Source organism: Olea europaea, chromosome 20, assembly GCF_002742605.1.
Source record: "Olea europaea var. sylvestris chromosome 20, O_europaea_v1, whole genome shotgun sequence".
Taxonomy (NCBI): Eukaryota; Viridiplantae; Streptophyta; class Magnoliopsida; order Lamiales; family Oleaceae; genus Olea; species Olea europaea.
Genome location: NC_036256.1, coordinates 10,384,656 through 10,408,740, shown reverse-complemented (window position 1 = coordinate 10,408,740; position 24,085 = coordinate 10,384,656). Strand labels below are relative to the sequence as shown.

At 34.1% G+C, this 24,085-nt stretch overlaps 1 protein-coding gene across 2 annotated transcripts; it reads right to left on the bottom strand.

The window, feature by feature from the left end:
• Window positions 1-2,401: 2,401 nt before the first annotated feature.
• LOC111369596 (MADS-box protein JOINTLESS-like) lies at window positions 2,402-18,265 on the bottom strand. Of its 2 annotated transcripts, none has more exons than XM_022991178.1 (7): window positions 17,738-18,265; window positions 3,835-3,913; window positions 3,358-3,443; window positions 3,187-3,286; window positions 3,040-3,081; window positions 2,855-2,896; window positions 2,402-2,735 (listed from the first exon to the last, which is right to left on the bottom strand). In XM_022991178.1, exons 1-7 carry the CDS (start codon window positions 17,917-17,919, stop codon window positions 2,580-2,582), a joined length of 687 nt encoding a protein of 228 aa, XP_022846946.1. In that variant the 5' UTR covers window positions 17,920-18,265; the 3' UTR covers window positions 2,402-2,579. The 2 variants fall into 2 exon arrangements, with proteins under 2 accessions (XP_022846946.1, XP_022846947.1); XM_022991179.1 differs by having other exon boundaries at window positions 3,358-3,422.
• Window positions 18,266-24,085: the final 5,820 nt, after the last annotated feature.

Below are 24,085 nucleotides of genomic sequence, written 5' to 3'. Positions count from 1 at the left end.
GATCATGAGTTGAAAGAGAAGAATCCATATTCAGGTATTCGGATTCGATAAATTCTTGTTTTGTCTTCTCAAATCCTATCTCTGTAAGTCGAAATTGCGTTTTGATTTCACGCAAATAAACGACATGATTTTGTAAATAAAATATGCATAATATCAGTATAATTTTCCAACAACAAGAACTTACTTGATTTAGATTTTGTAAAATAAGGATAATCGGGTGATCTTTAGGGGGACATCAGTATTTTAATTATATTTTTGAAATTGTCTTATACATTGCTTTTTTTATCTCTTAAATAAACAATGTTTGAAAAGAAAGTGCCATTAGTGGCTCCTTGCTTTGTACCGAACAACAGCTGATTCAGTCCAATTAGCTAATAAATTCGATGGTATTTCACTAGGGAATGTTCAAAGCCAGATGCTACCCTTTGTCGCTACCACTTAATACATGTGTCATTCTTTTTCATCATAGTGTTTTCTCTCTCTCTCTCTCTCTCTCTCTCTCTCTCTCTCTCTCTCTCTCTCTATTTGTGTCTGCATAGACATTTGCATTAATTTTCATTCATGTAGGGAATTGTTGAATTTTTTTATTATCGAAAATTGGTTGTGAGCAATTTTAAATGATTATTTAAGTGGAATTCGTTATTTGATAAATGAGAAATTAAGCCAAATGTAAATCACTTAAATACTGGAAATTATTGAAAAAAATCGTACAGAATATTGTGGAATATTCTAGAAATATATAAATGAAAAAATGTGGCTTTTCGTATGAAACATCATGACTCTTGGTATGAGTATGATTAATGTCCAATAATTATGAATTTTAAGATATGTGTCTCTTAGTATAGCTGTGTCTTTTGACATACCTTTCAAACTACTATATATATAGACTCCATGTATTTGAATTTTATTTATTCAAGAAAAGTCATAGATACCATATCATTTCATTCCAATTTACACTTTGGTTTTGTATAAAATATTTGCATCAAAGTCATGGTCATGGTCACAGTAGAGAGGAAATTTCGTTCGAGTTCGTTGGTCGAAGTCATTTGTAGTGCTCCTATGGCTCGACGTGATCGTTGTATCTTGGGAGATGATTGCTGAAGAATCGTTAGCACCGATACGGGGCAAATTCATCTTAAGGACAAAGTGTCCAACACTTGCCTCGGTCAAAAATCCGTCATTTTCATCTTCTTTCTTCATTTTCTAGTTCCTTTTATTATGATTTGATTTCATAAAATGATTAACGTTATTTATATGTTTATCCTGTAAGGTTTGATCCAAAGAATTATTTGCTTTCGATCATGAGTTGAAAGGGAAGAATCTATATTCAGGTATTCGGATTCGATAAATTCTTATTTTGTCTTCTCAAATCCTATCTCTGTAAGTCGAAATTGCGTTTTGATTTCACGCAAATAAACGACATGATTTTGTGAATATAATATGCATAATATCTGTATAATTTCCCAACAACGAGAACTTAACTAATTTGGATTTCGTAAAATAAGGATAATCTGGTGATCTTTAGGGGGACATTAGTATTTTAATTATATTTTTGAAATTGTCTTATACATTGCTTTTTTTTTTTTTTTTTTTTTTTTTTTTATCTCTTAAATAAACAATGTTTGAGAAGAAAGTGCCATTAGTGGCTCCTTGCTTCGTGCCAAACAACAGCTGATTCAGTTCAATCTTTGAAATTTCTAATATGATCTTAAATAAATAGTGATTTTTAGCCATAATTGATCCACATTTTTAAAATTCAATTTTACTTAAATAATTCATAATCACAAAAGTAATACCACATAGTTTAGTAAGAACGATGGTTGATAAAACCGTCAATATCTTATTGATCCCGCAAAACCCAGTTCTACCCACCTCATCGGGAATAGTACATCCCGTATAAATTACAAGCAGAGTGAATCTGCTTTGCGGTCGACTCTTTGGTTCTGATATCATTCTTCGCTTAGTTATCAGTTCTCTATATATAAATCCATATGTTCTGTAACAAGCAAACAAACAGACACTCAAAGGGGAAAAAAATATTTGGAGCATCCAACAATAATTATAAGCTTAGATCTTTTTTCAGCTAAAGTTTGGTAGCCTGTTAGATAATCTTTTAAGCCGAAAAACCACGAGAAAAGACGAGAAAAATCGAAACCAATGTTCATTGATGAAAGGATGACCCTCCATTTAAAATGATTTTTATGACTAAAATCATGAACTATGAAACAAAAAGAATACGGGAATGAACAAGGTACCTCGTACAAATTTCCATGAAATTTTAACAAATTTGGAAATAATTTTGAAGAAGTTGAGAACCTTATTAAGTTTTGCACACTCCACAATAGCTTCATGGAGCAAAAGCAAAAGCAAATGACTACGGTATAATAAATAAGATTTTAAATTGACAATGTCGAACACTATACCCCATTCATTCCGCATTGCCAAGCTTGCCTTAAGTTGTAAAGCTAAGAAGCCTTTTATTGCAGTTATCACATTACCAAGCTTATTTATTGTTACCTAGTTGAATTTGTTTTTACTTGGTAATAGCATAAGAAAATGAAAAAGAAACTATAACACACTCATCCAAGCTTGAGAGACGTATATGAGTGATCAGAATCTTTGGTGTTAAGGGCATTAGTAACAGACTTCGATGATTGACCTTCCTCCCCGTCGTCCTCGACTATGTTCTCTGAATCAGAAGCTACAGTGGTTTTGTTGTCTTTCGATATCTCCACCTTGGAAAGAAAAAGAGAGAAAAATTAAGTTTTCCCTTAAATTATGCAAATAAGCACGCTGAAGTGCACATATCACATATGTGTGCACGCACACACAAGATATTCTTTTCAGTTCATACCTGCAGTTCTAGATGTTCATTCTCTTCCATGAGTTGCATTCCCTGCACATTTCATAATTTTAAGACTATATCCACGTGAAAATCTGATGATTCAACTGGCTTACATTCGATTTTGAACCATGTCATTTGTACCATATAGTAATATTTCTTCTCTCATGATCGTATTAACAAGTTTGCATACGAACCTTTTGTTTAAGTTGATTGATCTCTTTCATGATTTTCTCATCCTGTGAAAACAGCAATACTATATCAAGGCCAAATACAAGAATTCCTAGTTAAAAGTCCATAATTGAGGCATCATTAGAACATGGTACACAATTTTAAGCACTTACCTTTATCTTTCTCACATTGCTCAACTCGATTTCAAGTGATCTCTCTAACTTCTGCAACTCTTCTATACTCAATTCTTGGAGTTCCTCTCCTCTGTTGCATCTGTTATTAGCAAAAATCAAGCTGAAATTTTTTACTGGCCATATTAGAAAATGAGCTATGGAAGCACAAACCTCAGTTGATGGCTCCTCTCAACCACTTCTGTGCTTAATTTTGAGCAGTTTCTGTCCTCATCTAGCTGCATAACCATTCCCTCATTCTTTAAGGAAAAAAGGAAAATACAGATTCTATATTAAGTAGGCATGTATTCGTAAGATGACATACTACAATAATAATGTGTTTGATAAGCTATACTCGACAACATCGGACAACATTAAGAACTGTAGAGTATAATGCATATCCAGAGAGTATAACATAACTATGTTAGTGCATATTTTTTTTGCTCTATTAAATTATATGGAACTGTGAATAGACATAAGTTTATAATATTTTCCTTATAATAATGTCGAAATTTGATTAATCCACTCACCAAATATGCATAGGTGCACTAGTTATGCAGTGATATTGTACATGGAAAAGTATCTCTTTTAACTATTGAGATTCAATATTTATTTAAGAATTTAAAAAAGATAAAAACAAAATTTAGTTACCTGAAAGTCAAGAGACGGTTGTTCCAACTTTTCAATGTTCCGTTTGTGCAAATCATGCTTTTCAAGTATTTTCTTCATACTTTAGAAGACACAAAAAACGAAAGTTGTTAGGTGATTATTCATTCTACTAATCCAGTAAGTACAAAGTCAATTTTTTAACCAGATGCATAAATAGTTGATATTCATACATCGTGGACTGGAGCGTTCCATAGCCTAGAGTGCTAATGTGTGTGTGTGTGTATTAAATAAATACATGTGATCCTTTTTCTAACCACTCAAGTAATGGGTTGCAAAGTGGAGCTCAATCTTTCTCATGAGGCAGCTCTTCTTGAACTCATGGGCTAGGTCCTTGAGCCTGACCCACAAGTGAACGTTTGGTCACCAAACTGTAAATAAATGGCTGTTTGGCCCATTTTTCAATGTTATTTAAGAAAAGGGGGGTCACTTTTTCTATATTAAACCCTCCCCCATTTTTTTTCCATACAACTGTACTTTCTCAATATACAATTGTTAAAATCTCCATATTAGCTTTTTTATTATGCAATCTTGAGTTTTATTGTCTCTAAGTTTAGCCACCATTGGAGCTCCGTTCTCAATAAACTTATTTTTTCTCAAATTCATTTTCAATGACTCATTTTTCTAATAAAATAATTTTATACGTAAACCAAAGTTTTTCTTACCTCTCCACAACACATTTTTCAAAAAATTATTATTACAAAATTCTTTGTATAAAAAGTGAGGCTCAAACAATATTTGAGTTATTTCTATCCTAATATATTACAAATTTTATTATTCTACATTTTTCTTCCATGTATTGTTCTTAATGGATTACAACATATTGTTGAAAACTTGTGACTTCAACAAAACTTCGGTGCTTCCAACAGTAAGTGGTAAAAGTCATAGTAAACAGTAAATGTATTCTTTATCATAATCATTAATATATGTTTCTCATGTTATAATAGTAGGATTTCATGTTTCAGAACTTCAACGACTTTGTGTAGCATCTTCAATTGAGTCATAGATTTTATTTTTATTTATTTATTTATTTATTTTTATCTCAACTAGATAAAAGTTCTAATATTTGACGAGTATCAAAAGCAAGAGTGATGTGGGAAAACTTTTCAGAAGCTTGGCAGGGACTAAACTGAAGCAGTGGGATTAGGCATCACCTCAAGCAGAATTTGCTTATAACAGTTTGAAAAATAGAACCACGGGAATGAGCCCATTTGAGATTGTCTATGGTTGGAAATCATCCAGACTACTTGACTTAGCCCCTATCCCAAGTATAGGTCTTCTTAGTCACAAGGTCGATGAGATAGCAGAACATCTTCGGGGCAACTATGAACAGGTGAAGCTGACCATTCAGGAGAGTAATGCCAAGTACAAAGTTCAGGTAGATAACCATTGTCGTCAGGTACTTTTTGATGTTGGTGATTTCGTTTGGGCAATATTAACCCGTGATCGCTTCCCTATTGGGGAGTATAATGAGCGGAAGATTGGACCCTGTGAGGTCCTGTAGAAGATCAATGATAATGCTTATAGGCTGCACCTCCCAAGCCATTTAAAGACTTCTGATGTCTTTAATCTAAAACACCAAAGTCCTTGTTTTATGGATTTCGAAGAAGCTAATGTGAACTCGAGGGCGATTTCTTTCCAACCTGGAGTGACTGATGTAGGAGGTTTCGAGTCAAATGATGCTAAGTTGTCAAATAGCACGTTAATGGCGCTAAGATGGCAAGTGATTGCAATCTTTTCCTAATTAGGGTTGGTAATTTGACCATAATTTTGGCTATGACTATCAGAATCGCAATCATGACCCTAATTCGAAAAGTTATTTTCGATGTGGACGTCATGGTCACATAGCAGCAACCAATGGGCATCATTTTTGAGGCAAAAATTTGTTGTTTCCCCTTTCAAATTCCCTTTTTTTTTTTTTTTGGTAATATTTCGTTTATTGTTTTTGAGATGATTATGAACCCGATTTGAGCCAGATTTTTGGCAAGTTACTTCTTTTTGTTACGTAATTTATTTTGTTATGATTACTGGGATTCTGCTATTTTTGGTAAAATTTCGATAATATCGTTCTTCTTTAGCTATTGCTCGGTTTGTGGGCTATTTTTCGTCACTTTGCATTTTGAATAATATTGAGTTGAATTTAAGAGAAATCCATCTGTTGTTTGGGCATTTCATTTGGATTTCTTTTGTGAATCATCTGTAACAATTAGCCTGTAAGATAATCACTATCCTGCTCGACATTAGTTGATATCAGAGCGTCAGCATCTTATTGGGATGAGATTCCATCAGTCCAATGCTTGACGGAGGTGGTCGTGGTTGTCATGGGCAAGTTCCGATTGAAAAAGTCCCATACTACGATAGTCACATTTAGGATGTGACATTGAGGATTTACAGAGGCAGGTTGAGAAATAACACAATGTCTAGTGGAATAGGATTTTGGTAATCATGAATTGGAGGGTTACGTTTTCGATACCAATTTTGAAAACATGTATCACAATCGTGCTCGAGTCTGGGAGCACCCTGGGGGGAAGATCGCCATGGAGACCTTAGTTTCAGAGTGGATCTGCCCGAGTTTTCTAGTACATTACAGATCGAAGGATTTATTGATTGGTTGGATGGAGTAAAGTGTATTTTTGAGTTGAAGAAGGTCACAGATCATGTCAAGGTGAAATTGGTTGCCATCAAACTCAAAGGTAGAGCACACAAAAGCGACAAGGCAGCCAAAATCACTAATTGGAAAAAGATGAAATGACACTTCCTTCCTTTTGGCTACACTCAAACCATGTTTCAGCGGATCCATTCAATGAGGCAAGGCACAAGATTGGTTGATGATTGTACAGAAAAATTCTATCAATTTGTATCTCATAAAGATTTATCTAAGACAGAAGAGTAGATGGTATCACAGTATTTGGGAGGATTACGACAGCCCCTGTAAGATGTCTTCGGCCTTCACCCGCTGTGGACTATTTCTGAAGCATACCACCGTGCTCTTGTTGTGGAAAAGCAATAGAACAAGAGGCTAGTGTTCAGGGGAGAAAGTAGTTAGCTAGTTTTTCCTCAAGAATCCCGTCATGTCCATCAGCCACCGTCGGACAATTCTAACCCAAATTTTAAGTGTTTCAGATGTGGTGAACAGGGGCATAGAGTGACTAATTATGGGAAGACGGCTGGTTAGAAGAGTAAAAATCTCATGATAGAGGAAGACATCGTGGGCAAATTTGAAGAAGTTGGAGAACCTATAAATGATGCTCCTAAAGATGAAGATGTGTTGTTTGAGATGGCCATGAGACTCTAGTCATTTGCAAGAGTCAGCTGAATCCCAAGGACGGTTTAGAGGATGATTGGTTGAGGGCCAATGTTTTCTACAGGACCTGCACAGTTGTAGATAAGGTCTGGAAGATGATCATTGAAAGTGGCAGTTGTGAGAACGTAGTATTTGAAGAGGCTGTCCAGAAATAGTAACTGAAAATAGATTGTCATCACAAGCCGTATAAATTAGCGTGGCTGAATAAATGCAGTTAGGTAACAGTAGAAAAACGATGTCTAGTGTCTTTTTCGATTGGCAAGAAATATTTTGATAATGCTTAGTGTGCTGTCGCGCCTATGGATGCTTGTCATATATTGTTAGGCCGACCTTGGCAGTATGATCGTAGTGTTATTCATCATGGGTAGAAAAATACACATTCTCTTAGCATCAAATGGAAGAAAATTGTGTTGGCGCCTCGGGGGGAAGAAACCACCCTTACCCCGGTAGTCAATAATACCAACCTACTTTCTATGTCCAAGTCTTTAGTCGAGATCAAGCGTGAAGATATATCTATGCTCTGCTGCCTCATGAGAATAGTACAGAAGACAAGGGTCCAGACTTATGGCAGAGATGTAACAGCTGCTAACTAAGTTTTTTAACTTGATGCTAGCGAATCTCTCTTCGAGGTTAATGCCTACGAGGGATATTCTACATCAGATTGACCTTATTCTGGGGTCGAGTTTGCCTAATTGACCAGTATATTGACTCAGTCCTAGGGAAGCCGAAGAGTTACAGCGACAGGTAGTAGAATTATTAGAGAGGGGTTACATCCATAAGAGTATGAATCCATGTGTAGTTCCTGATCTACTAGTGCTGAAGAATGATAACTCTTGATGTATGTGTGTTGATAGAAGAGCAATCAACACGATTACAGTGAAGTACAGTTTCCAATTCCCCGCCTGGTTGATATGTTAGATCAGCTATCCGGCTCCAAAGTTTTCTAAAAAAATGACTTTAAAGGTGAAGACCACCAAATCAGAATAAGGCCTGAAGATGAGTGGAAGACGGCATTTAAAATGAAGCATAGGTTGTATGAGTGGATGGTCCTGCCTTTTCGACTATCCAATGCGCCCAGCACTTTTATAAGATTTATGTATCAGGTTTTAAGGCCTTTCATGAGGAAGTTTGTGGTAGCCTACTTGATGACATCCTTATTTATAGTTCGACATGGGCATCACATTTTGATCACCTTCGTTCTGTTTTTGATATGCTGAGGACAAAGCGCTTATTCATCAATCAGAATAAGTGTTATTTCTTCACAGCTTCTGTAACTTTTTTGGATTTTGTTATGTCTACTGATGGTGTTCATACAGATCAATAAAAAATAGAGGCGATCTTGAATTGGCTCAAGCAAAAGACTTTACACAATGTTAGAAGTTTCAATGAATTAGCGTCTTTATGTCGCCGGTTCATTAGAAATTTCAGCACTCTAATTGCCCCTATCACAGAGTGCCTTAAGGAATGTGACTATTTTTAGCCCAAATTGAGTAGTGATGTGGCGCATTATGTAGGGAGTTGTTATCTGTGTTAGCGGTCCAAAGGAGTTCTCACTAATGTTGGACTGTACATGCCTTTCCCTATACCTGAAGCCCCTTGGTTTGTTGTCAGAATGAATTTTGTTTTGGGCTTCCCTGTACCCAACGGGCGATGGATCCTATTGTTTTTGTGCTTGACAGGTTTTCCAAGATGGCCCATTTTGTAGCTTGCCGAAAAACAATGGATGCTACCCGGATCGCCCATCTTTATTTTAGCAAGATCGTACGTTTACATGGTGTTCCCCAATCAATTACTTCTAATCGTGACATCAAGTTCATGAGTCAATTCTAGAAAAGCTTAAGGGGAAAACTGGAAACGCGGTTGGATTTTAGCAATGCATACCACCCCAGATAGATGGTCAGGCTAAGATGGTAAACCGAAGTGTGGAAAACCTTTTGAAAAGTTGGTAGGGACTAAACCAAAGCAGTAAGATTTGGCATTACCTCAAGTAGAATTTGTCTATAATAGGTCGAAGAATAAAACCACAGAAATGAGCCCATTTGAGATTGTCTATGGTTGGAATCCATCCATATTACTTGGCTTAGCCCCTATCCTATGTGTGGATTGTCTTAGTCACAAGGTCGATGAGGTGGCAGAACATCTTCGGGGCATCCATGAACAGGTGAAGCTGGCCATTCGGGAGAGTAATGCCTAGTACAAGGTTCAGGTATATAATGTTTGTGAATTATTTTTACTTCCATTATTAATTACTTTACATTAGCTAATCACTAATTCATTGACTTGTTAGTAGTAACGATCCAAGTGATATGTTATTTGTTTAGACCACATACTAAAAATTGGAATTTGGGCAGAAGGAAAAATTACACTTACACTAACTTTACAATTTTTAATTGGTATTTTTTGGTGATCAAATACTTTTAAGTAAGGCTTATTCTAATTCAAATTAATATATAATAAGTTGACTTTATTGAGTAACATTAATTTGAACTCGAGAGTTACATCAATTCATTTAGAAGAGTTAGACTAGATACATATGATTAACTATGGTCGAATTTTGGTTATTGGGATCAGAGGATGACTATGTTGAAGTCATGAATAAACACTGTTATATCAAGTAAAATCGTAAATTGTCCAGTCAGGTCCTTTTTCTTTGATATTGTAGATTTATCATAATTATAAATCAGCTTTAATGCTTTTTACTAAGATAGAAATAGTTAAATCAATTGTTAAATTATAGTCTTTTTGAGAATGATAATATGGACTTTTTTGGTCTACTATACTAATTAATCGATACCATACAATTACGACAAAAATCAACAATAAATTTTTGATATCATCTTGGGGGACTATTTTTAATTTAATATTGGTTTAAATTACTTTTAGATTTGTTTGATTTTTATTTGTTCTATTTTGTTTATTCTTACTTTTCTTGGTTTCATTGACTGTTAGAAAATGAAAAGAACCAAGATACCAGCAACATTATGATATGAAAGATTCCACATTGATGATATAGACATTTTTGTCGGTGATGTCTTTGCTAGGCAAAGATCTAAAATGATGGGACATAATACACTTGTCGAAGGTGATGGGATAACTTGGCCGTGGAATTATTTCTCCCAGTGGTCGTTAGCAAGCATGACTTGCTCTTGAAGAATTATGAAAATCACCAAAATCAAGCTGCCAAGTACAAGGTGTGAACATGGCCAGGATGAGCCAGACTATTGAATACTATCATGCTATAAATTATTCCGAAAATTGCTTTCTATTGGTCACTCTAGATGAGTAGAAGAATTTTTTTCACAATGATCAAAGTCTGCAATTATGGGAATCACCACTACCAGGCTTAAGGGTGTGAAAGCTATCCAGATGAGTCTAATTATTAATATATTCCTCTGTGTGAGATTAAGATATCTTGAAAACAATAATTTCTTAAGCATCATTTTTTGGGTTCGTTGCACTGTTGTAATAGATTGAATTAATTTCGAACTCGGGTTGTTAAACAAATAATATTTAATCTTTTGAAATCATTGGCCATTATTTCATTGATTTGTGTATTTGTGAAAACTAAGATCACAATTGAATACATTACTCTTAACCATGCGAAGAATAGATTGACGAAGTGTTAGGAGCTACTGAGATCTCTGTGGTTGTTAAATATTTATGTGTGTGTTTTCTTCCAAACAGGTTGAACTTAGAGATTAATCATAAACTAGCGATCTCATTCCAAATACTCGTCCCAACAAAAGGCAGTCCACTAGTTCCGTAGAAAAAAGAGGTGAAAGAGTAGTAAAAAGTGGCTTGCATCTGTACAAATAAAATATTGGTGTTTGAAAGATGCTACCTACCCTAGAGCATATAGAAATGTAACGGCAGGAAGAAGGGGGTGATGTTATCACTGTTTGGGCAAAACGTTATTTATAATTGAAATGAAAAAAGTATCAAGTTTGGGTGTATGCTTCTAATGAGAGAGAGCATAAATAATTGACCACTAAAGGTAGGATAGGTAAAAATTGGTTTTTGTAGCTGTAAGTATTGTGCCCAAAATTCAATCGATTTAGATTGTAAACACTTTTAATATTCTGATAAATAATAGAGTCCGAAAATTCAAGTTTAAGTGATTTGTTGGTCACAAGAAGTTGTGATTGTGAGATGCAAATTACATATGATTAAATCTTGAATAAGTCATGGTCATAGTAATAACGAGATACGAATATCGTTATTATAGATAAATCATCACGTGTGGCATTTCTTACTTGTGAAGTAAGTAGCTGATCTCATAAGCTAAAGTGTGGCGATACTTAAATGAACGCGTGGATGTTTTGTTATAGAACGAAACATTGGAGACCCGCTAAGAGATTCCAAATGGATAACTATCTGAGTGTCAGTGGTTAATCTCCAACGTTCGGTAGTGGAATTGGTTATTTGACTTGAGGTCGTCATAGTGGCTTATATGATGACAGTCATGCTTTGACGGTATTGGATGTTGCTCTGCCAAGAGTCGCTAATACGGCATCGTTCGGGTATGTCAAGAACCATATGAAGGTTGTGAATGACCAATATAGGATTCGTCACTCTAAGATAATAAGAGATTGTGATCTTCGTTTCGTTCAATTAAGTCAATAATGAAATCTTTGGCCAAGATATACTCATATTCGAAAAGGAGTTTTTGACTCATATTGACTTGAGATTGACACACTTTTATATCTAGTAATTGATCGGATCATATTGATGAGGGGATTATAATTTCATGGTAAACGAACAAGTTTGGTTTTGTCATACCCCGTGACATTTTTCGTCACATGTATTGCCATGATACATTGCTAGATGTCAATTTGGGACGGTGAGCATGAATTGGTGATAAATTAAAAATGTGTTTTAATTTATCAATTTTGATTAGATCAAAACAATATTTCACGTCATTAGATATCGTGATCGGGAATCTGATGGGTCGTAAACAAAAGAGAATTGGAAGATTACAATTTGTCGATTAATTAATTTAACAATCGTTGAATAAATTAATTAATTGGGTTGATTATTTATAGGCCCAAATAAATTAATTGGATTAATTAATTCACAGACCAAATTTGATTAAATGGATTAATTAAATATTGGATCGGGTTAGACCTAGCCCGTTTGGACTTATATAAATGTATGGCTAGGGTTTTCATTCCATAGAGATCTCATAATTCTTGCTAGCAAAAAAGAAGAAAATTTTGGTGGCTGCAATCTGTTCTCTATGTGGAATTTATTGGAGGCTGGACAATTGGACAACTGTGTGAGACAGATCCAAGTTGCTGGAACAAAGATTAAGCAAAAGAGTTTGCGGATCCAAGAAAAGGTATAGCTTTTATTACGATCCCTATCTAAGTACAAAGATGAATCCTGGTGGAAATTGAAATTATTTTTATTTTCACTGCGTATATTTAAGTAAATTTCCAACAGTAGCATGACTTAGAATCCTTTTATGAATTATTCAAGTGATTTTAATAATTGAGGCGAATACGGCAAGTGATCTATTGCATTGATTCTTATGTTTGATGTACTTGTATGTTAGTAGATTATTTTGCTCTAGCGAACAATAGTTTAGCTTTGGAGGTATGTTTGCGGGTATTTGATCACTGTATTTTTACATACATATCCATTCTATTAGACTTGATAAATTATGGCCAACTGGTTGCTGTCCAGCCCGTTTTGCTAATTTTTTTATATGTTACTTTTTGCTTTCTAGATTCTTTTTGACTCATTTTCAAGGTATAATTCTCAAGGCAGTCTTATTATTATATAAGGACCTTCTTTAGGTCAAATGAAGAGGGAAGAAATGTTCCAAAACATAAAATTAGAGAAATATGGGAGAAAAAAAAAAACAAGCAAAAAAAATAAGAAGGTAAAGCATTTCAAGATTTGACGTGGAAGAGAACAATTCTTGATGAAAAATCAATATCTTTTCATCATTCTTTCTTCTACCCAGTGACGCAATCCAGTTTATTCTTGTATTTTTCTTCTCCAACAATGTGTAGCTCAACGATCAATTGGGATGAATGATTGTATCTTAGTTTCGTACCTTAATTTTAAATATTATGTTTTGATCTTCAATTAATGTTTGTGAATAATTTATAATTCTATTATTATTTACTTTTGATTACTTAATCACTAATTCGTTGGTTTGTGAATATTAATGAGCCGAAAATTTGAGTTATTTGTTTAGACGTGATATTAAAAATCGGATTTGGGTAGAAGGTATAGATACATTTATATTAATTTTTCTTTAATTAAATTCTCTGGAGATTAAATACTCTTGATTAAGGTTTATTCTTATTAACGTAAAGTTATAATTATTTAACATAATTTAGTATGATTAGTTCGTACTCGAGAGAGATAAATCAATTAATTTAAAGGAACTCGGCCATATATACATAATTAATTGTTGTCGAATTTTGGTTATCCATATTAAGGGTATTGCTATGATGAAGTCATAAATCCTAACTCTTTTCATATATTAAGTAATGCGACGAATTGTCTAGTAGTGCATTTTTTGATGTTTTTGTAGATTTATCTTAATTTGGATAAAAATCAAAATTAACTTTAATAATTGTTTTTACTCAAATAGAAGTTACTTATATTTAAACCAATGGCTAAAAGTAGTTCTCGTGAGAACAATAATGTGGACTCTTTAGTTTCACTCTACAAGTTAATCGATATAGTACACTTTCTTTAGAAATCATGAAACAAAACTCATCAAATATTAGAACCTTTAATTGGTCAAGGCTATAAAATCTATTACTAAACACTCTACTCAATATACAAAATTGTTGGAGTCATTATAAGCACCAGAACATCAAATCGTGCTATTACAGCATAAGAAGCATACGTACTATTTATCTCACCAATAAGAAGATAGTTTTATTTATTTTAAATTATTTTCTATCAACTCTAGTATAATTTATTTTATTTTATCTCTATTATGTATTGTTTCAAACGTGATTTCAATCAATTCTACAATTACAGATAAATTTAGATTGGGCTTTTCAGCTATTGGTTGCATTCATGGCCTTCAAAAAAATTGTGAATTGAAGTAGATATTTCGAAAGAGGAGACTCTAGGAAGTGAAAAAGAACAATTTTATAAATTTTCATAGGCCATGAATGCAGTCAATTTGATAAAGAAAATATCTAAAAAGTCAAATCTGAATTCATAATTAAATGTAGAATTGATTAAAAGATGTTATCTAAGTGGCTCTTTGAACTTCAAAGTAAATAAATTCCGGGCATTATATCTTACAAGGGATTTTAATGTTTTTAACTAAACGGGAAGATGGGTGCTCCAGATCCAAGATGAATTGGACAGATAAATAGTTCAAGATCTAACTTTATAATTTCTAAGCATTATTTTACGTTAATGTTCTTTATTCTGTGACTTTAAAAAAATTGTACGACTAATAGCTTGTTCATGTACAATATTAACTCACCCTATGTTAAAAGTAGTTAGTCCTAAACTCACAATACGAAGGAAGGTTTCAATTTTATTATAAAATAAAAAATTGAGCAAGCTTGTGGGCTACTTAGCTCAATCCTGAAGCCCACGAGCTAATAGGTTGAAATGAGCAGTGTTTTTGGACATGAGCCGAGCCTAGGTGTTTAAGGGTTGTGCTAACTCAGCTCGACTCGATCTATTGTCACTCCTAGCTTAAGCATGAGATGAAGAGTCCAAAAAAGATCAAAAGAACAATTAGATCGGTTCATTTAAAAGAGTAGTCGAATTTCAATATTAGAGCAAGCCAGGATCTTGTGGAGCATGCTAAGATGAAATTTCACCTCAATTAAATATTAAGAAATATTACCCAGAATAAGAAGAGTTTATGCCTCTTCACAAGGCAGAATTCTCAAACCAACCAAGTAAAATAAACACTTGAGTGTATATAATATTAGGAAATTAGAATAGTAGAACTACTCACAAAACTATAAACTGCATGTAAAAGTCTTATATCCATATTGATCATTTCATCTAAAAACAAATTTAATATAGAGGAAAATGTGATCTATATCTTATTTTCAACACCCCTTCACAAGTTGAATCTACTTTTGATCAAATTTTTGTAAATGGATGGTTGATGACACTGAAATCCTAATTTTGTTCATTACTCTCATAACACGTTAATCATCTCATCTAAAAATTTAAAGTCTCATTAGGATACAAATTTATTAAAGATTCATGAATTAAGTCAAAGTCAAACATTAATTTTAACCACATATTCATGATTATTACTCATTATTATCCACGTATATTGTTGGAATCACTATTATTTTTCTTTATAAACCATATATAAATTTATCAAATGGAGGCTAAGCCCCGACTTGGTAACAATTATTTCAGAACTTTTTTTTCTCATACTTATTTTCAACCATGCATTCTCACAAATAAATATTTTTTTATATAAACCCAAAACATTTCCTACTTTTTAATCACATTTTTCAAAATTTTACTTTTTTAAAAAAAAAAAATCTGTCAAAATGGGCATCTTAACAGGATGTGACATGAGAATCAAATCTAAAAGTTGTATTCACATTAAAGCTAATAAGCCAATTAAACAAGCACCAGTTTCAGTTTTAGAATATCTACAAGAGACTCTATTTTTAAAGAGCATATTTTATAATTTAAAAGTATCTATATAAATCTAATGAGTAAAGATTTTTAAGCAGTCCAACGAACACTTTATATTTAACACTTAATTTTATTACTTCCAAAACAAATATTTATTGTTGTTCCCTATCATTTATTTTCATTAGCTTCCCTCTGAATTATTGTATTATTTTTCCCTATTGAAAATTGGAATACTTCGCATGAATTTAATTATAGAAATTGTGCTTGGCTTTCCAAATTTGGAAAGTTGAATCCACTCTCTATTTTAAAATGTTAATTTAAAGAATATTTTGAAACATAATTTTAAGGGTTAACTTTTTAAAATAGAGAGTATCTTATATTTAAAGAGATTCTTAGAGATGTTCTTAGTTTCTAAACGCATCTCATGTCAAAATAAAAGTCAAAATCAATTATTGTGTCAATGCCTTTTGACTAGACAATGTATAGTTCGGACAAAAAGATGTCAACTTTCTTAGCTTAGTAAAGTAAATCAAAATAGATAAGATCAAAAGAATAAAAATATCATATCAAACTAAAAATAAAAATCAATTATTGTGTCAATGCCTTTTGTCTTCACATTGTATAGCTTTAAACAAAAGGACGTCAACTAGCTTAGCTTGTAAAGGAAATCAAACATGGATAAGATCAAAAGAATGAATAAATCATGCCAAAATAAACCTGAAAATCAGTTATTGTGTCAATGCCTTTTGTATTGACATTGTATACCTTTGGACAAACTCAACTAGCTAAGTAAATCAAATATGGATAAAATAAAAAAAAAAAAAAAATGTCTATAAGGATCATAACATATGAATTATTTTATGAACGCATGCCACCATTTATATTAAAATGAACGGAATGAGAAAAAATAATTCTTATTTATTATTTAATAATGCGTAGAAAACATGTTCTATATAATTCTTCCTAATGCCATATCGTAGCACATCTATCTCTAAAGTCCAATATAAAAGAATTTAAACCTAAGAGGCAACTGTTGAAATTCTTGGTCTATAACACGTCAAAGAAATCAATTAGGCCTCCTTTTTCAAGAATGCATACTAGGATTAGGTTAAAAAAGCTTATTGATTCATTTTAAACTTCATTAGTTGTGTAAAACTTCCTACTTGGTAGATTCCATTGCAAGTAAAATTTAGGAAATTTGACTTCTAAGTCTAGTATTATCGCCTCAATATATAATAAGTCAATAAATTTTTATCATCTTAAACTTTTAAATGATATCAAGATTTTATAGAAAAATGAATCTAACTAAATATATAATTACTCATATTTGCTACCCTAATTCAAACTAGGGTAGCACATGAGATGAACATCCCGATAGGCACTATCTATTTTTAATTTCTAAATCAACCGATCATCTAGGCGGAGTGTCCATTAATGCTTGAAAGACATATAGCAGAAAATACAAAACTTTGGACATCAAAACCTCTCGAGGCACTTCAAGTTGAAAATTTTGATTACGACTCAGACTGTACAACATAATGTTAAACCACAATTTGTCAAGACCTTAATATGTAAGAAATGGACTAGCAGCAATATCTACAGCTTCATTTCACATTCTTGTAAGAAATAAGTATCGATATGTAAGGAAAAAGTCAGTGGGAATTAATTGAATAAATTAAAACTGTCAAAAGTACTCGAAAATGAATATGAAAACTAGTTAAGACCACAAATAACTGGGAACTGAGAGGATAAGAATGTTAAGAACTCAAGAATGAATTCTATCTATTCAGTTGACAGTACTCAGAAGATATTTTCTAAATGATTCCTCCCTTTCCATCAAATCCGACCATTATTATTACTATTATTATTATTTTTTGGGACAATATCACGCAAGCATGTTATTGAATTATATAGCTGCAAACTGTTCACTCATCACTCTTCCACCACAAATTTATCTATACATACGCAGAGAGAGGAGAGAGAAACCTGGAGCTGGCAAAATCGAAGAGCTTCCCTGTGGAGGAGAAGATGATGAGAGCAACATCAGCATCACAAAGAACTGAGAGTTCTTTAGCTTTCTTGAAGATTTCTCTTCTTCTCTTGGAGAAGGTAATTTGCGGGGCCGAGGTCTTGTCGATTTTTTTGAACTGAATCTCCTCTCTCTCCATTTTAATGCTTCACCAAAATAACACAAATAGCCGACCTCACAAGAACACCCATCAAATAAGCCCCAGAAAGCATTATATAGTATTAGTAGTAGCAGAGAATAAGGTTTTCTAGATTGTGGAAAAAGCGAGGTTCCGAGGAATACAGATATTCTTAAAGAGAAGCAGATCTTTCCACATTTAGAGGGGAATGAATAAGAGAACAAACCCTAAAGAGAGAAAAGCAGTACTAAAAGCTAAAGAAAAGACGGACAATTTATTTGGATATTCTTAAAGAGAAGCAGATCAAAATTCAATGATTATTTTACTGAGATCCAGATAATGAGAGAGAGAGAGAGAGAGAGCAATCAGATAGTGGATTTAAAGTATAAACTAAAGAGGGAAAGACAAAACGGACAAAGAGGATTCATTGCAAAGAGATATTATTGGTTCTTTCCAGTTTAGGGGCGGCTGATCTGTTTGAATTATTCTTGGTGTGTACATGTACAGAATCCCTATTGATTATTCTCACATATCCATTAAATATGGGTTTGAGAAAAAGAGTGGCGATAATCAAAAGTTACAGTTAGTTTTGCTATCGAACCATAACGTAATGTTGGACACTAGCTGTCGTTGTAAGAAAGGAATATCATCATTCAAAACTCTAGAGAAACTAATCTTGTATGGCACCCCCACCTCATGATCCATCATTCCTAAAGTGACAGCGTTTATGATGTAAGTGTTGGGAATTTACTTAAACATGCACAGCGGAAATAAAACAGTTTCAATTCCCACCAGGATTCATCTTTGTATTTAGATAAGAACTGTGATGAGAATTATTCTTTTTTTTTTTCTCGATTTTGCAAACTCCTTTGCGTTATCTCTTTTCCAGCAATTTGAATCTGCCTCTCATATCTGTCAAATTGTCCAGTCTCCAATGAAATCCACAGAGAATAGACTGCAACTGCTAGAGTTTTTCCTCTTGTACCTGCAAGAATTATGAAAACAATATGGATCTTAAACCCTAGTCATGTAATATTTAATTAATCCATTTAATTAAATCTGATCCGTGAATTAATTAATCCAATTAATTAATTCGGGGATATAAATAACCAATCCAATTAATTAATTTATCCAATAATTGTTAAATTAATTAATTGGCAATTTACAATTTTCCAATTCTCTTTTGTATGTGACCCATCAGGTTTCCAACCACGATGCCTAACGATGTGAAATATTATTTTGATCTAATCAAAACTGATAAATTAAATACCATTTTAATTTATCACAAACTCACACTCGACGTCCCAGATTGACATCTAGCAATTATCAGGGCAACACATGTGACGGGAAATGTCACGTGGTATGACAAAATCAAAACTGTTCGTTTACCATGAAACTATAATTCTTTCGTCAATATGATCCGATCAACTACGAGATATGGAAGTGTGTCAATCTCGATTATCGATTATATCTTTCATTCTACTGTTAAGTCAATATGAGTCGAAAACTCCTTTTAGACTTATATGTATACCTTGGCCAAGGATTTCGTTATTGACTTAATTGAACGAAATGTAGATCACGATCTCTTACTATCTAAGAGTGACGAATCCTCTATTGATCATATACAACCTTCATATGGTTCTTAACATACCCGAACGATGTCGTATTAGCAGCCCTTGGCAGAGCAACATCCAACACCGTCAAAGCATGACTGTCCTCATACAAGGCACTATGATGACCTCAAGTCATAGGACCAATTCCACTACCGAACGTTAGAGATTAACCACTGATACTCAGATAGTTATCCATGTGGTATCTCTTAGCGGGTCTCCAATGTTTTGTTCTATAACAAAACATCCACGTGTTCATTTAAGTGTCGCCATACTTTAGCTCTTGAGATCAGTTACTTACTTCACAAGTAAGAAATACCACACGTGATGGTCTATCTGTGTTAACGATATCCGAATCTCGTTATTACTTACGACCACGGTTTATTCAAAATCCAATCATACGTAATTTGTATCTCACAATCACAACTCCTTGTGATTAACAAATCACTTAAAATTGGATCTTCGGACTCTATTATTTAATATTATTTATCACAAAATTAATTTAAATAAATAATAGATCTTGTCAAAGTTAAATGCATTAAACATATTAAAAGTGTTTACAACCTGATCGATTGGATCTAGGGCATAACACTTACAAACTCCCGCTCGTACTAGATCCAATCACTCATGTAACTAATACCATAAGCGTCCACATGACGATCATGTTTCTGTTGTGACAACGACTTTGTTAGTGGATCTGCAATATTGTCATCTATGGGAACTCACTCTATCATTACATCATTTCTTTGTATAATCTCCCTGATGAGATGATATCGCCTTAGCACATGTTTGGATCGTTGATGAGATCTCGGTTCCTTCGCTTGTGAGATGGCTCCATTGTTATCACAATACAAAGGTATGTGATCAACAATGCTAGGGACGACTCCAAGTTCATTAATGAACTTCTTGATCCAGACAGCTTCCTTCGCTGCTTCAGAAGCAGCAATGTACTTGGCTTCTGTTGTTGAATCAACGGTCATCTCCTGTTTGGAACTTTTCCAGCTAACCGCTCCATTGTTGAGAGTAAACATATATCCTGATTGAGACTTGTTATCATCTTTGTCAGTTTGAAAGCTGGCATTAATATACCCATAAATTTTCAGTTCATTTCCTCCATAGATCAAGAACACATCTTTAGTACTTCTCAAGTACTTAAAAATGTTCTTAACCGCTATCTAGTGTTTCTCACCAGGGTTTGCTTGAAACCTGCTCGTAACACTTAGAGCATATGAAACATCTGGTCTCGTACATAGCATCGCATACATGATAGATCTTATCGTCGAAGCATAAGGAATCTTATCCATGCGACTCCTTTCATCATGTGTTTTAGGACACATATCTTTTGAGAGGTAAATCCCATGTGACATGGGACATAAGCCTCTTTTAGACTCTTCCATATTAAATCTTCTGAAGATTTTGTCTATGTACGAAGATTGGATAAGCATAATAATCATTTAGATCTATCTTTATAGATCTTGATTCCCAAGATATACGCTGCCTCTCCTATATCATTCATGGAGAAATTCTTTGACAACCATAATTTTACCGATTGAAGCATTGGGATGTTGGTTTCCATTAATAATATGTCATCGACATATAATATTAGGAATATGACCGCGCTCCCACTTGTCTTCTTGTAAACACACGGTTCATCTTCATTTTTGATAAAATCAAACCTTTTGATTATCTCATCAAAACGAAGATTCCAGCTCCTAGAGGCTTTCTTTAATCCATAAATGGATCGATTTAGCTTATATACTTTGTTGGCTCCTTTGGATTCAAAACCTTCAGGCTGTGTCATATACACCTCCTCTTGTAAGTTTCCATTAAGGAAAGCAGTTTTGACATCCATTTGTCATATCTCATAATCATGGTATGCAGCTATTGCAAGCAAAATCCGAATGGACTTTAGCATGGCTACAGGCGAAAAAGTTTCATCAAAGTCAATGCCTTGTCTTTGTATGTAACCCTTCGCTACTAGCCTTGCTTTGTATGTATAGACGTTTTCATCCACATCGACCTTTTTCTTGTAAACCCATTTACAACCTATCGATTTTATCCTGCGTGAAAGGTCGACCAAGGTCCAAACCTTGTTCTCATACATTGAGTTCATTTCGAATTCCATGGCTTCTTACCATCTCTTCGAGTCAACACTTGACTTCCCTTCTGCTTAATTTGTAGGTTCATCATCCTCGACTAATAATACTTGATTAGTAATTGTGAATTCGTACCTTCTGGGAGGTCAAATGATCCTACTTAATTTACGTTGAGCTGGAGTGTCCTCAGAGTTCTCTACATCTTGATCAAGAGTCTGTCCGTCAATAGGTGTAGGATCAGACTCAGATTCATCTAATTGGTCAACAATATTTGTGGATTCTTGAACTTCTTCAAGTTCTAATTTGCTCCCACTACCATCTCCTGGAATAAACTCTTTCTCTAGGAATATGGCATGTCTTGAGATGAACACCTTCTTCTCAATGGGATTATAAAATTGATATCCAATTGCCTCTTTTGGATATCCCACAAATATGCATTTATCAGATTTAGCCTCAAACTTATTTGATTCATTTCGCTTTACATAAGCGTCACAGCCCCAATCTTTCATGTGAGATAAGTTTGATTTTTTTCCTCTCCATCGCTCGTATGTTGTTTTGTAGACCGATTTAGATGGAACACGATTAAGTGTGTAGCACGCAGCATTAGTGTATGACCCCAAAATGATTTTGGGATGTTTGCATGGCTCATCACAGATCGCACCATGCCTAATAAAGTGCGATCCCTCTGTTCAGATACACGATTATGTTGCGGTGTATATGGCGGAGTCCACTGCGAGAGAATTCCATTCTCTTTTAGATAATCTAAAAATTCTCCCTTTAAATATTCTCCACCTCGATCTGATCTCAACGTGAGAATATTTTTACCAGTCTGTTTCTCTACTTCAAGTTTGAATTCCTTGAACTTATCAAGTGCTTCATGCTTGAATTTCATCAGATACACATAACTATATCTAGAATGATCATCAGTGAATATGATGAAGAGAAACCATCTCTGGCGGTGATTGCCATGGGTCCACATACATCAGTATGTATTAGTCCAAGCAGTTCTGTGGTTCTTTCTCCTTTTTCAGTAAAAGGAAACTTGGTCAATTTTCCTAACAGGCACGACTCGCATTTGTCAAATGATTCAAAATCAGTTGACCCTAAGTATCCATCTTTATGTAACTTCGAAATGCGTTTGTCGTTAATATAACCCAGTCTACAATGCCAGAGGTATGTATTATTTAGATTATCACTTTTATGCCTTTTATTTTCTATACTCATAATAGACGACTCAGTATCAAGAATATAAATTCCATTTTGCAGCACACCACAATCATAAAAGATCCCATCTTTATAAAACAAACAACGATTACTCTTAACATTAATTGAAAAATCATTCATGTCCAAACACGAAATAGAAATAATGTTTTTAGTAATGGCGGGAACAAAATAGCAATTTTTTAATTCTAATACTAAGCCCGAAGATAGTGGTAAGAAGTATGTCCCTACAGCTAATGTAGCAGCTCTTGCTCCATTCCCCACGCGGAGGTCAATTTCTCTTTTCTGCAATGGTCTACTTCTCTTTAGTCCCTGCATATTTTTATACAAATATGAGATCCACATCCGGTATCCAATACCCAAGAAGCTAATGAAGTAGACATAGTAACCTCGATAACAAAATTACCTGAAGTAAAAGCTTCAGAAGACTTCTTTCCCTTCAAGCTAGCGAGGTAAGCCTTGCAGTTCCTCTTCCAATGATCTTTCGCTCCACAGTGATAGCATGGGTCATCAGATTTGGTATTGTCCTTGTTTGCTTTGACTGCTTTGTTATTGCCCTTAGCCTTTTTGGATGTTTTCTTAAAACTTCCTTTGATTGTCCTCTTAGTGCCCTTGGAGGAATGAATAGCTAAGACATGCCCAGTGCTAGCCTTGACATTGGGCTCCACGGTTTTAAGCATATTAAGTAACTCAGGGAGTGTGCATTCGATCTTATTCATATTGAAGTTCATAATGAACTGTGAATAACTATCTGACAGAGATTGCAGAACCAAGTCAATACTTAGTTCATGGTTCATGATAAAATCCAATGAAGCCAGTTTCTCAATGAAATCAATCATCTTCAGCACATGATCACTGACTGAAGATCCCTCTACCATTTTACACTGGTATAATTGTTTAGAGGTCTCATACCTCTCCACACGAGATTGTTCATTATACAACTCCTTGAGATGAAAAATCATAGTGTAAGCATCCATACCCTCATGTTGCTTCTGCAACTCAGGTGACATAACTGCAAGCATCACACATGCTGCAGTATTATCGTCATCACTGTGTTTGTTGTAAGCAGCCACCTCTTCCTGAGTGAAATTTTCAGTAGGCACCACTGGAAAGGGCTGCTCAAGGACATACCCAATTTTCTCATGATTGAGAACGATTCTCAAATTGTGGTGCCAATCGAGAAAATTTGGTCTGGTCAGTTTGTTGGCATCCAGTATGCCTCTCAAATTCGTATGATTACTCATGATTCAAAAACTGTAA